This window comes from Huiozyma naganishii, chromosome 2 (genome assembly GCF_000348985.1).
Source record: "Huiozyma naganishii CBS 8797 chromosome 2, complete genome".
In the NCBI taxonomy this organism is placed as follows: Eukaryota; Fungi; Ascomycota; class Saccharomycetes; order Saccharomycetales; family Saccharomycetaceae; genus Huiozyma; species Huiozyma naganishii.
Genome location: NC_035923.1, coordinates 1,117,236 through 1,131,165, shown reverse-complemented (window position 1 = coordinate 1,131,165; position 13,930 = coordinate 1,117,236). Strand labels below are relative to the sequence as shown.

Here is a 13,930-nt window from a genome sequence, read left to right as displayed (position 1 = left end):
ATCCCTCGTTGTGTCTCCCCACTCCATTGTTCTCTTCTGCGGTTTCTGCCTTTAACGGATTATCATTTCCATGTGGACTAAGAGCCTGAGATAGTCATGACATCTCTTGCTCTACATCCGCCGGCGGGTGTAGTGTGCTTAGCACGCATGGCAAATGATAATTCGGCTTCTGTGCTTGATTCTCAAAACTGAGGACTGTGTTCTTTGGGGCTGTGCACAATACGGATCCCAGTTCCCAAAGCTGGGTCTGGGACGGTTCTGGTTGTTGGTTCTTCCGAGTACCGCGGACCCTCGGTGTCGCACACAAGGGCACTCCCAGCTTTTCAACCTTCGACCCTATAGTCAATGCGCATCCTAACCTGTGCTGAACTCCACGGCTCCAAATGCCTGTGCACACTAGGAATGCTGCTATGTATCCCAAACCCAGTCTGCTTGACCGTTACACCAAGTATCTTCAGACTAAATGGCCACGAGCCACCGGCCTATTTTGGGTGTCTCGGTTTAGCTTGTAGCTGGCCACTACTCGCTTTGCCGTTCACCCCGCTCTCCTGGTTTGGCAAACATGGCGTAATGGAACCCTATATATCTTAGCTCCCGCCTCCTCCACTCCGAGGACCCACATTCGCTGTGCCTGAACTTCACACCGGGGCACTTCAGAATACCTCATGGTTGTTCGCGGTCGCTACACTTGGGACTTGTGGTGGTGGTTGTTTTAATACTGTTGCACAACTCCATGTTGGTTTGGACAATGAATCGAAGTTGGTCCGTAATGGCATATGACAATTGGTGCCTTCCGAACAATCTTCTTTTGCATTTGTTTCTTCCTACGGTAGTAATGGTTTCTCTCTATTCCATCTTCCTACTGTCGTGTTAAGTGGTTGCTTCTTCTCTTTTCCACTTTGATCTAAAACACGCTTCTTCCATATTCCTATCACATCACAGATATGATCTATTGCGGTATGCTTTTAAAGTTGGTGGTGATTGTTTCATTGAAAGACCTGTTGAACTCCAAAGGTTAATCCCACTGACAGGGTGGTCAGGTATTGGCGGCATTGATTCCTAAAGCAAGACAGACGATGGTTCGACTGCGGGGTGTTCCTACCTTGGGGGGTAGGGCCAGCACTCCGCACAAAGCAGTGACACATCTGATCGAGAACTCATGTACACTTTCCTTTCAGATACTGTTTTAAGGTCGCCACGTCATAAGCTCTTCTCCTTGGTCCTGCTGCTGGTGCTGGTTGGGGGACCGCGACCACCCCGGGCACTAAAGTCAACGCAACTCCGGATTGTTCCTTTCTATAACAAAATAAACATATATGTTTGTACTAAGCGCTATTCTTACACGGTTTGAGCTGCACTACGCCGCTGTCTGCTGGTGTGGTTGTCCTGTGAGATAGAACCTAGGGCACAGAGGTCTGCCCTCTACTCTTTTTTGGTCAAATAGTTTCAAGAAGAGGTGATAGTTTAGTGTATTTCAGGATCGTGAGGGCTTACGAAGGGGGGACTCCATTATCAAATCAATATATCTGCATTTGTCTCTTTTATATAGAAGCTTCTGTCTTCATAGCATGCTCTTTTCCAAGAACTATTAAACAGTCTTTGTAATGGATACCTTGAGACTTCGATATCTGAATTACTCGCTTGTTTATTTTTAAGAAGAAAACAATATATCTTCGCAATGAGGAAGCTCGGTACGTAAGGAAATAGTAAAAAGATTTGCGTTGTGCAATCGTAATACAGCAGTTCTGCGAACCACTGTAACACAATGTCGAAAGTATTATCCCAAAAGATTAAGATTGCGCTGATCCAGTTTCGCGGGTCATCCCCCGACAAACAGGCCAACTTGAACAGGGCTGCCCAGTTCATTGATAAGGCCATGACTCAGCAACCGGACACGAAGATTGTGGTCCTCCCTGAATGTTTCAACTCTCCTTATGCTGTTACTAAATTCAGAGAGTATGCCGAGGAGATTGGCCCCCTCGCGACCTCTGTTTCCTTCTTGTCTCAGTTGGCATCAAAGTATAAGATAACGTTGGTAGGAGGGACGATTCCGGAAATTGACCCCAAGACTGACAAGATCTACAACACTGCAGTAGTGTTTGATACCAACGGTAAACTTGTGGGTACGCACCGCAAAACACATCTTTTTGACGTTGATATTCCAAACGGGATCACCTTCAAAGAATCTACTACTCTGTCGCCAGGTGAAAAAGCGACCACTTTAAAGACACCTTACGGTAAAATAGGTGTTGGTGTATGCTACGACATGAGGTTCCCTGAGCTTTCCATGATATCAGCGCGGAATGGAGCATTTGCAATGATCTTCCCCAGCGCTTTCAACACCGTAACTGGGCCGATGCACTGGCACCTATTGGCTCGGGCCAGATCTGTTGATAATCAGATATACACTGTTTTGTGCTCTCCAGCTAGGGACATGGACTCTTCGTACCATGCATATGGTCATTCGTTGGTTTGCGATCCAAGGGGTAATATTATAGCCGAGGCAGGAGACGGTGAAGAGATCGTTTTTGCAGAGTTGGACCCTGCAGAAATCAGCGATTTTAGAGCTGCTGTTCCTTTGATAAAGCAAAGGAGATTTGACGTCTATAAAGATGTTAGCAAATGATTTTTCTTGATTATTTGTTTATAATTATATACAAAACATATACACTTGAGCTGAGTCCAACAATGCAAGTTGGCCTACAAATTCATAATTAAAAAAATTGTTCAAACTCCAATTCTTCTGGATTCCCCATACAAAAACAAAGAGATATAACATTCTGCCAAATGGTGAGCTCATAGAGTTCCTACTAAGCATTCTTGTAATTCTCTTTTCTTATGATTAAGCCGCTAAACAGTTTTCACTGTAAAATCAATTTTTCGAACTTGACAGGATTGCAATGTAAAAAACAGTGAAAACCGGCAGAAAGGGAGACAATCTGACCCAATATATGGACTTATTTGGAATAACTTGTGTATGTTATATAAAAACCCGTAACATGAAATTGGGTTGTTTGAGGTTTTAACGATCTATATAAAAAACTAATACTGTCCCCTGTGTAAACTTTTTTCTGATATACCAAACAAAATTTATTACCTCCCCACCCAAAATGGCTGTAATGATAACACCAGTTTTTAGTCCCTCTCTTAAAGGATGTTGAGGTGATATCAAGTAGTAATAAATCTGCACTCCTCTCAAACCTAATCTAAATAAGGAGGAAAGGTTTAATAATGCCACTTAACAGGTAAACCTAAACTTGAGAAACCATATTTAAAGCTTAACTTACCAAAAGTGGCCAGTACGGCAACAAAATGAAAGATAATACTCTTTATCAGATAATCAATATGTCTATTTATGACAATCATCAAAAACAAAATTGTCATGTATTGATTGAATCGCGATAGTTCTTTATAGATCTTAGTGTGATCGGCGTTACTATAGTTCGATTAAGTCCAAAGCCCTGGTCTTTGAGTAATAATCGATAGTCGTTCAAGAGGGGTTTCCTAATGTTCAATCTAATGGTAAATAATAACAATGAAGTATTAAAATATATAGATTAATCGTATGTATCTTTTAGACTGAAATTTACAGAAGAGTAACAAGCGAAGTGTTCGAGACTTGTTGTTCTCTTCGACGTCAAAGTTTTATGAAAAACCTGCGTCTCTTTTTCTCGGACGCGCCCGCCGACGTTCGTGGTGCGCGGCCTGTCATTTTTGACAGCACCTTCCGTTACCTGGGAGTGCTTGTCTTTGTTTTCCACCGTTCCTGGGTTATTCCTTCTTGCGGACAGTGCATTCCGTATCCGGATATATCCTGATTGCGTGTCTTCGATCAATGTTCCATCCTTAATTGTCATAATATTTTGCCTTCCTCCGGAAAGCCCTTACACCGTATTTTAGTGTTAAAATCGAGGTTTATGCCTCTCCTTCAAATATCAAGCAGTTGCTGTAACCGAACGTTTCAGAAATTGAGATATCTTCCTATACAGGCAATTTAGTTGTTACAGCTGACAGATCAATACGAGATTACTATGGTACCAAAAGGTTTAGTATGGAACCTCAAAAGGTTTACTATGGAACCTCAAAGGTAACTCTGATTACTGGATAACATCGATTGGAAAGCATTTAAAAGGAATGCTAAATTCTAGCAAGAATTTAGGATTCAGGAACGTTTCTAATATATAATATAAATAAAAGAAACCAAGCTTCTATTTGTATAAGAAATATTGTGTAATATTTCTCGACTGTGATATCGTCATACAACACTACGTTCTAGTGTTCATATCCAGTCCGTCACCGTTATAACTGCGACTCACTCCCGTCTAACCTACAACATGTGATATAGTACAATTGTATATAGATAACCCACTGATGGATCTAGTCACTCTATAATTAATGCTTGGTCTCTTTATTAGAGAACACCAACATACATACAAGTACATACGTACATACCGGTTTATATACGTGCGAGTGGAACGTCGTCCACGTACCGTTAGCGCCAAACAGGGTAATGACCTAATTATTATTTAGGTCATGATGTAGGTGTTACTACATCATACAACAGCAGTAAATTGGGCAATTTGGCCGAGTGGTTAAGGCGTAAGATTAGAAATCTTTTGGGCTCTGCCCGCGCAGGTTCGAATCCTGCAGTTGTCGTTATTTTTTGCTGGCACTGTAATGCCCCATCCGTGCATAGTGATTCCCCTCTCAGAGCCTCTTCCGGTGATACCAATCTCTTGTGTACAGCTACCCTACTACTCATATACAAGAGAACCAGAGAATTACTGCCCTTACAATAGTCTTAATATAGTCATCCCACACTATGAATGCTATAACGACTCCCTTCTCATACAACTTGGCCGGATGAGTCTGGACAGTGCGCTGAATATTTTTCGACAACCGTTCAAGAGTTCCGATCGGATCGCCCTTTTAGGAAACTTGACCCTCGAAACAGCGGTACCGCTGCCTAGGTACACACAGTCCGATTGCCGCGTGACCTGCGCCTATTACGGTTCTTAGCCAAGCTGCCTCTTATGCGGACAGCCTCGTTTTTTCTCTCCTATCTCGTCTATATGCGGTTATCACGGCAGAGTATATCCGGACAATGCTTACCAAGTGACATCCAAAGAAACTTGTTTACGTATATTCGGGGAAACACAATAAACTGAATGACCTTTCGCTTCCCAAAGGAAAAAAAGATATCCAGAATTGATTCCATTATGTTTTTATGTGTGGGATGAATGGTTGCACCATTATTTTGTTGCCAGAACCCAATTGGTATTTAACTTCAATTGGATGAAAAAAGAAAACGGCAACGTTTCACAGTTACTTGCTCATCATGCATTCTTTCTTTTTATTCCCATTTATCCTAATTACTGAGAGGCGAATAGTATATAACCCACAGTTCCGGACAACTTTCAAATTCGTTTTTTCCTCAGCCGAATTTGTTGAAGTTAAGGTGGATTCTTTGAATATTTGATTCTTTTAAGGTTTTTCAACTTGCCATAATTTATAGATACAGCACTCCAAACCGCGCACAAAAACAGCAACCATTGACTGTTAAATAATGTCTACAACAACCTCAACGAAACAAATAAAATACCCATGGTGGTACGGTGGTGCAGCAGGTATATTTGCATGCGTTAACACGCACCCACTGGATCTAGCGAAGGTTAGACTACAGGCAGCCCCTTTGCCCAAACCAACGTTGGGGAGGATGCTCACCAGTATATTGAAAAACGAGGGTATATTGGGACTGTACTCTGGACTGAGTGCAGCTGTGCTGCGGCAATGTACTTACACCACCGTGAGATTCGGTATATACGATATGTTGAAGGAACATTTGATTCCTAAGGGTCAATTGACCAACATGGCGTACCTTTTGCCCTGTTCCATGTTTTCAGGTGCTTTCGGTGGACTTGCTGGTAACTTTGCAGATGTTGTCAACATCAGAATGCAAAACGATTCGGCATTGGAACCTTCGCTGAGAAGAAATTACAAGAATGCTTTTGATGGTGTTTACAAGATCTACCGTTACGAGGGTGGGTTGAAGACAATGATGACGGGCTGGAAACCAAACATGGTGAGAGGTATTCTAATGACTGCCTCTCAGGTGGTCACTTACGATGTATTCAAAAACTACCTCGTCACAAAACTGCAATTCGACCCAACGAAAAACTCCACCCACCTATCTGCATCTCTACTTGCTGGTCTTGTTGCCACAACCGTCTGTTCCCCAGCAGATGTGATCAAAACGCGCATAATGAACGGCAGTGGGGAGAACAAGTCGGCAATGCAAATACTGGTCTCCGCGGTTCGCAAAGAGGGACCATCCTTTATGTTCAGAGGATGGTTGCCAAGTTTTACAAGGTTGGGCCCCTTCACAATGCTGATTTTCTTTGCCATTGAACAATTGAAGAAACATAAAGTCGGTATGAAGAGGGAAGACTACGAGTGATTGCGGAAGACAGAATCAACAACCGACTGGGGGAAAAGGACACGCACGGTCATCAATCATAGCATTAGAACGTATAGTGAACTTACATATTTATTCAATATCTTGATAAACTGCTGAAAGTATAGCGCTGATTACTGTCGTCACTGTTCCATCGTTCACCAAATATCACTACGCACGAAATGAAAAATAATTTAAAAAATTTGAAAGAAAAATAAAAATAAAAAAAAGGAAGAGATATGGAATCTGTCTTCATTTTACACCCTCACACAACAACGTTTAGCTCATTTGAAGTTCAAAATAGCAACCGTTCTCCCTAACATACACCTGGTGGACAGTATTGCAGCTTGAAGCTACCTTTTATCTTTTAGCTTAGCATTATTACCAGGAAAAAAAAGTGAAATAGGATTTAAGCGACCAAGCGACTGACACACGAGGAACAGGATGTCGACGTCAGAGATCGCTCAACTGTTAGAAAACACCATTCTCAGCGCGGACCAGAATGTACGTCTGTCCAGTGAAACCCAATTGAAGACGTTGTCGAACGAGAATTTCCTACAATACGCTGGTCTTCTGTCTCAAGTGCTTACCGATGAAAATAGCAGGCTAGAGGCCCGTATTTTAGCAGCGTTGACTTTAAAGAATGAATTGATTTCAAAGGACACAATAAGAAACCAGCAGTACGCGCAACGTTGGGTTACTCAAATCGATGGCGACTCTAAGCTTCTGATAAAGAATAACACGCTTATCGGGCTGGTTGCGCCAGAACCGCGTGTTGCCAATGCAGCTGCGCAGCTGCTTGCTGCAATTGCCGATATTGAACTGCCCAGAAGCGAATGGCAAGATTTGATGAAAATAATGGTGGATAACACGAATCCTTCCCAGCCAGAAAACGTGAAGAGGGCTTCTCTCTTGGCTCTTGGCTATATATGTGAGAGTGCAGACCCTCAATCGCAAGCGCTAACGTCTGCTTCGAACAATATCCTGATTGCGATTGTACAGGGTGCTCAGTCTTCTGAACCATCGAAAGCGGTAAGACTAGCCGCGTTGAATGCCCTTGCTGACTCGTTGGTGTTCATCAAGAATAACATGGAACGTGAAGGTGAGAGGAACTACTTGATGCAAGTTGTCTGTGAATCCACTCAAGCACCAGATGTCGATATCCAGGCTGCAGCCTTTGGTTGTTTGTGTAAGATCATGTCGCTGTACTATTCTTTCATGAAACCGTACATGGAACAGGCATTATACGCACTAACGATATCTACGATGGAGTCACCAGACGATAAAGTGGCCTCCATGACGGTGGAGTTTTGGTCGACCATTTGCGAGGAGGAAATCGACATCAGTTACGAGTTGACGCAATTCCCTCAATCGCCTTTACAAAGTTACAACTTCGCTCTTTCCTCTTTGAAGGAAGTTGTCCCAAACGTGCTGAAATTGCTTACAAGACAGAACGATGATTTTGAAGACGATGATTGGAACGTGTCTATGTCTGCGGCTGTGTGTCTTCAACTGTTTGCTCAAAACTGTGGTAACGCCATCTTGGAACCAGTTCTGGAATTTGTTGAACAAAATATTACCAGTGATAACTGGAGAGACAGAGAAGGTGCAGTGATGGCTTTCGGCTCTATAGTGGATGGCCCAAACAAGGTCCAATCTACCTTTTACATACATCAGGCTTTACCTGCAATCTTGAATTTGATGAACGATTCATCGCTACAGGTTAAGGATACTGCTGCATGGTGTATTGGGAGGATAGCAGACATAGTCGCTGAAGCAATCAGCCCACAAGATCATCTTCCTGGTGTTGTCCAGGCTTGTCTAACTGGGTTGAAGGACCATCCAAAGATAGCCACGAACTGCGCCTGGACTATCATCAATCTGATAGAACAGTTGGCCGAAGAGACACCCTCTCCAATTTACAACTACTATCCTATAATTGTGGATGGGCTGATTACGGCTGCGAATAGAACAGATAACGAATACAACGCTCGCGCTTCTGCGTTTTCCGCTCTAGCCACGGTCGTAGAGTGTTCTACTAACGAAGTTGCTGAGATCTCTGCGTCCATTTCTAGTTTTGTAATGGACAAGCTAGGACAAACCATGAGTGTGGACGAGAGCCAGCTTACGATGGAGGCCATACAGAGTTTACAAGAATTGCAATCCAATATCCTTACTGTTCTAGCAGCCGTTATCAGGAAAAGCCCCGGCAGTGTGGATGGTGTTTCTGACATGTTGATGGAGTTGTTCATAAAACTGTTGGACAAGAAGGATTCTGCGTTCATCGAAGACGATGTTTTCTTCGCTGTCTCATCGATCTCGTTCTCGCTAGGTTCCAAGTTTGAGAAGTATTTGGAAGCCTTCTCCCCGTACTTAGTTAAGGCTTTGAATCAAGTGGATTCCCCCGTGGCCGTTACCGCTGTGGGATTTGTCGCTGACATTGCAAACTCCCTTGGCGAGGATTTCAAGAAGTATGCTGGTGCGTTCATGAGCGTCCTTGGCCAAATGATCATAAATCCAAACTCCAGGAAGGAGTTGAAACCGGCGGTGTTGAGTGTCTTTGGTGACATCGCCTCCAACATCGGTCCTGATTTTGTCGTCTACTTGGACGAAGTGATGAACCTGTGTATTGCTGCCCAGAATTCCAAGCCGGAGAATGGAACGCTGGACGCTATTGACTACAACATCAAAGTTCTCGAGTCTGTCCTCGACGCCTACGTTGGTATCGTTGCTGGTCTTCACGACGTGCCAGACACTCTGTTCAGCTACGTTGGCACCGTGTTCCAGTTCATCGCGCAGATTGCGAACGACCCACAACTGTACAGCGAGGACTCTACGTCAAGAGCAGCCGTGGGCATCATTGGTGACATCGCATCCATGTTCCCAGACGGTCGCATCAAGCAGTTTTACGGTCAAGACACGATCTCCGAGTTCATCAAAAGAACGAGAAGTAATCCAACGTTCTCCCAAACGACAAAGGACACCGCAAGATGGGCTCGTGAACAGCAAAAACACCAGCTTATGCTGTGAGATCCGCTCACATACACCCCAAGGACAGATGGTCCCCACCACCATCTAACACCAAATGTCTATCTCCTCCTCTTCTCTCCCTTTCCTTTTTGCTTGCATTTTGGAGTGTCGTTTTTTTTCCCTTCCCAGTTTCCTCTTTTTTTTGTTTGATTCATGCCTCTCTATGATCCAGGCATTTCTCCTACAACCAAGTTCGAGAAGACGTCACTTTCAACTCTTCCTCCTAAGTTCCTTTTTTTGTATCATTTCTCATCCTCATTCCTCCCCTTCTCTCATCCTCTTCTTCCTCCTCCCCCTCTTTAATACACTTTTTTTATTGTTAATACTTTCTCCTTTCCTCCTTTTCTCCCTCTCTCTTCTCTCTTTCCTCTTCTCGACCTCCTCTCTCTGTCCCACATTCTATCCCCTACACGGTGCCTCCTATTCTCTCTGAGCAACCACTGTACAAACCATACTTTAACGTCACATTGCGTCTCGAGAAGTAGGGCCTCACCGGGGGGCCCCGATTTCGATCCCCACAGAATTCCCGTGACAGGAAAAAGCAGAGGTACGGGTCTTATGCGGCGCACACAATAAGCCGTGGCCAGTCCCCGGGGCATGTACTCCTGCGTTTAACAGGGAACACCGCGTAATACACCAGGACATCACATCAGAAATTGCGTGTTTTCTATCTTACTCAACTCACGCAGGGTTCTGACAAATACGGCATCTCCTTCCATGTGGTACCCGTTCCAGCGGGAACGCCGTAGACAATTTGACTGCATCCCCGCGTTCTCCTCCTCGAACAGTATATTCTTGCTTACCACACTCCCGCATTGTTCTGCTGCGGCCGTAGTCAGCGCAGTGGGAAAGTGTGGGCACCGTGCATATTGTACCTATTTGGCTTATTATAATTCCGTGCTTTATATCCGGCCGGACGTCTTGTATCTGATGGTTTCTGCGGTGGGCTGCATTGCGGTGTGGTATATAGGTATGAGAGCCGAAGCTCGTTGAGTAGAGTTTACGTCTTTCGCAATCTTGCACGGCACGCGACGCAAAGACCCATTTAATATTTACTCAGAAATGGCACTACCTATTATACCTTTTGGAGAAGATATCGTCAGTTTTGCCAGTACCGTGGCAATAAACTGCATCAACGTAACGTACATGATGACCAGCGTCGCGCTCAGACCGTTCCAGTGGACGCTGCGGTCTGCAACAAGGAGGGATCAGGGGGGTACTAAATAAAATAGTAGAGAACGTGTAACTTTGACAATATTCTTTCGCCAATGAGGTCCCTCATCAGTATACGGTGACGAGGACAAAAAGACTAGCGCGCTGTTTTATAGACTACATTCCATCTTTTTGCATATCGCTATGTAGAGCCTAACGTCTAAACGTAAACGGATCTTCGAAGTGTATCGAACTAAACACACGTACGAGAATATATATATATATATACAAAGGTGTGCACACCCTGCACGAGTGCGTACCCTTGATCTTTTAAGTATACGAAAAGAATATGAATCAACTGTGGTGGTGGAGAGAGTTCCTCGTGTTGCTCTCTTTAACAAGAGATATCTACATATGACCCGGCACCTAACTCCGCGCTGGGCGCTATTTATGGTCCAAGGGTACTGGGATCCTCTCCACTGTGTTGCAAAAGGGTCCGAATGTCACCTCGGTTATCTCACCACGCGTGAACTCCAACTTAGGGACGTCCGGCACCGTGCAGGCTAGTAAGTAGCCGTACAGAACTCTCAGCACAGACTCGTGTGCAATAATGACCACGTCCTTGTCGGTGTGCTCCAACTCCATTAGCAACGACTCCATCCGCACTGCCAGGTCATGGTACGACTCAGCGCGAGGGAATCTAAAGTGGTAGAGATCCTTCAACGAGTCATGGTACTCCTTCGGATACCTTTTCTTTACTTGTTCCTCTGTAAGGTCTGCAATTGCACCTGGATGTAATTGTTTCAGTTGGGACCGGCCGACTACAAACACTCCTCGCTGCTGGAAAAACATACCTGTGTCATACGTTCTCTTCCTTGGCCCAGCCCAAACCATCACTTTCTTGGGGTCAAACTCGCCCTCCGTACAGCCCCTCCTGTCCCTGATTCTATTTATGATTATGTCCGTGATTTTCTTTGAGTACGCAATACCTTCCTCGTTCAGTAACTCGTCATCGATATATTTATCGGAGTTACTAGTACCGCATCTCGCCAAGTACACGCGACTTTTTTTCGACTTCAAGTTCATCAGGAAGAAAACTATCTTGTTTACCAAGTAACCGTACTGGTTGTCATTGATGACTATCTTCTCCCCAAAATTGACGAACTTCAAATAGACCAGGTTTTCCTCCGGGGTCATTTGCTCGTAGACACTTTCGTTAACGGACAGTTTCGTCGTGTAATCATCTATGGCCCTCTGTTTATCCCAGTTAATGTATTTCTTAGAATTCAAAGCAACCTGTATGTTATCGTCAATCAACCCTTGGTCCGTCATTATAGACTCGATAAACAGAACTTTGACATCCTGGTCCCGAAAAATCCTGACCAGCTCCTGCCTGTCCTTCTTCTGGATGTTTAGCGCGTCGTACGTGGCAATTTGGCCCCTGCTTTCCTGAAAGAACTTCTTCATGTCATCAACAGCGAGGTGAACGCACTTCCTTTCAAACTCCAACCCAGTGCTCGAGCAAGAAGAGTCCACCCCATCCTCCGTCTTGTTCCTGTACTCAGAAACATGGAACGATTTGGTCCTCACCCCTAGCCACCTCGTATACCTGGTGATAGCCACCGCCAACAGTGTCTTGGACGTAGCAGGTAAGCCAACGAGCGCAATCAGTATTTTCCCCGCATGGAACAAAGATCCCGAATCAGTGGAGTACAGCTGTCCTGGTGACATGTAGTACCGCGGGTCCACGGGCTGGTGTACAGAATCAGTACCAAACCTCTCTACGTCGCGCTCATCAGCGGGCGTGGCTAGTTCCGAAGGTATATCATCCCATCTTTTTTGTGTTCTTGCCATATGATTACCCTGTGAGCTCGAAGCCCTTGAAACCTCATCGCTCAACTCTGATTCCATGATTGTCTACCTCTCCTGCAAAATTGCGGTTCCAAAATTAATCTAATCCGTTGCAAATAGCACCCACAGCGGTACTTTACAGAAACTCCGTTTAGATGCCCTTTTAACCAATCTTGTGTCCTCCAAGTACAGAATTCTCGGTTCTCTTAAAGGGGGAAAACCTGCGGAACAAAAAAAAATATGAACAAAAATCACACCAATTGAAACAGAATACTGCGTAGAGGTCACTTGAATAATATCGCGAGGGTTTATTGTATGCGATCTGGGTGTCTCCACGTATAGGGGAGTTGATGGTGGGGGGTCTACTCCCATCGGAAAAGCTGTACCGTTCTTGTTTACGCGTTGATTGATATTATTTTTGAGTTCTTTTGAGATTAATCCGAAGTATAGATGACGACGTTGTTATAATATATATAAAGAAATACTACTAGAGTTTCGATTTATTTGATAGGTTTGACCAAAAAACACTAGGTTTACTCCAACTTACCACCCTTTCTTTCGATCAAGGCCTTTCTGTCCTTGTCCAAATGCAACTTGGTGATGACAACCTTGGATGGGTGCAAGTTGATAGGAACGGAGGCACCGTTAGACTTCTCCTTGGAGATCTTGTCGACTTGAATACCGAACTTCAATCTGTAAACGGAGGAGACCTTACCTTCTTGGCCCTTCTTGGCACCTCTGACGACTAGGACTTCGTCTTCTCTTCTGATTGGCAAAGCCTTGATGCCGTATTGAGCTCTCAAATCCTTGGATAGAGGAGCAGACATTAGGACTCTTCTCTCAGAAGATGGGGCAGTAAAGTAAGCCTTTCTGGACTTGTTTCTGTCGGAGGAGACATCTGTATAAAAAAAAAGATCAAGACAATTTGAATTGTTCGAGAATAAATTGCTTGTTAGTAAACGGTTGTTCATTGGAAGTGTTTCCCTGCAATCGAGAATGTGTGCTATGATTTGAGAAAAGTTACATTGTTTCTCTTTAACAAAGACGAGTTTGCATCTGTAGAAAGGTTGAAACGTGCCGGGAGTTGTACAAACGCACTTTACCCCTCTTGTTTACCAAATAATCCACTCTAATAGATACTCATCGGTGTATGGTAGACCTTTAATACATCATCTCACGTCCTTGTTAAACCCGAATTCCACGGAAAGCAAACTTTTCTTCTCAATAAAACACGATACCTGGGATCCGCTAGGGTCCAGCATTTACAGTGCCGGTGATACTTCATTTCTTTACATACCTAGAGATTGCTTAGCCATTGTTGTCGATTTGGTGTGCTGGTTTACTTCTTTGTTCCTGTCGAACACTGGGTAGCAAAAATGGCGATTAACGTTATAATACAAAATTTCACAAGTTCCGCTGTGTGCGTCTGCTTGCCCAAATTAA

At 44.1% G+C, this 13,930-nt stretch overlaps 5 protein-coding genes and 1 non-coding gene across 6 annotated transcripts; 4 read left to right on the top strand and 2 right to left on the bottom strand.

The window, feature by feature from the left end:
* Positions 1-1,765: 1,765 nt before the first annotated feature.
* Positions 1,766-2,626, top strand: NIT3 (putative hydrolase; the record flags this gene model as incomplete). The annotated part of the gene is made up of 1 exon (XM_022606570.1): positions 1,766-2,626. One exon carries the CDS (start codon positions 1,766-1,768, stop codon positions 2,624-2,626), a length of 861 nt encoding a protein of 286 aa, XP_022463252.1.
* Positions 2,627-4,574: 1,948 nt separating this feature from the next.
* KNAG0Btrna12S lies at positions 4,575-4,656 on the top strand. The gene has a single exon. It is a non-coding gene; the product is annotated as a tRNA-Ser (tRNA).
* Positions 4,657-5,566: 910 nt separating this feature from the next.
* On the top strand, positions 5,567-6,457 carry DIC1 (Dic1p; the record flags this gene model as incomplete). The annotated part of the gene is made up of 1 exon (XM_022606569.1): positions 5,567-6,457. The coding sequence occupies one exon, from the start codon at positions 5,567-5,569 to the stop codon at positions 6,455-6,457; it is 891 nt and encodes a 296-aa protein (XP_022463251.1).
* Positions 6,458-6,898: 441 nt separating this feature from the next.
* On the top strand, positions 6,899-9,484 carry KAP95 (karyopherin beta; the record flags this gene model as incomplete). Its single annotated transcript, XM_022606568.1, has 1 exon — positions 6,899-9,484. The coding sequence occupies one exon, from the start codon at positions 6,899-6,901 to the stop codon at positions 9,482-9,484; it is 2,586 nt and encodes an 861-aa protein (XP_022463250.1).
* A 1,596-nt stretch (positions 9,485-11,080) lies between these two features.
* Positions 11,081-12,547, bottom strand: KNAG0B05710 (bifunctional fructose-2,6-bisphosphate 2-phosphatase/6-phosphofructo-2-kinase; the record flags this gene model as incomplete). Its single annotated transcript, XM_022606567.1, has 1 exon — positions 11,081-12,547. The coding sequence occupies one exon, from the start codon at positions 12,545-12,547 to the stop codon at positions 11,081-11,083; it is 1,467 nt and encodes a 488-aa protein (XP_022463249.1).
* Positions 12,548-13,020: 473 nt separating this feature from the next.
* On the bottom strand, positions 13,021-13,803 carry RPL26A (60S ribosomal protein uL24; the record flags this gene model as incomplete). The annotated part of the gene is made up of 2 exons (XM_022606566.1): positions 13,021-13,385; positions 13,785-13,803. The coding sequence occupies 2 exons, from the start codon at positions 13,801-13,803 to the stop codon at positions 13,021-13,023; spliced, it is 384 nt and encodes a 127-aa protein (XP_022463248.1).
* Between the last annotated feature and the right edge of the window lie 127 nt (positions 13,804-13,930).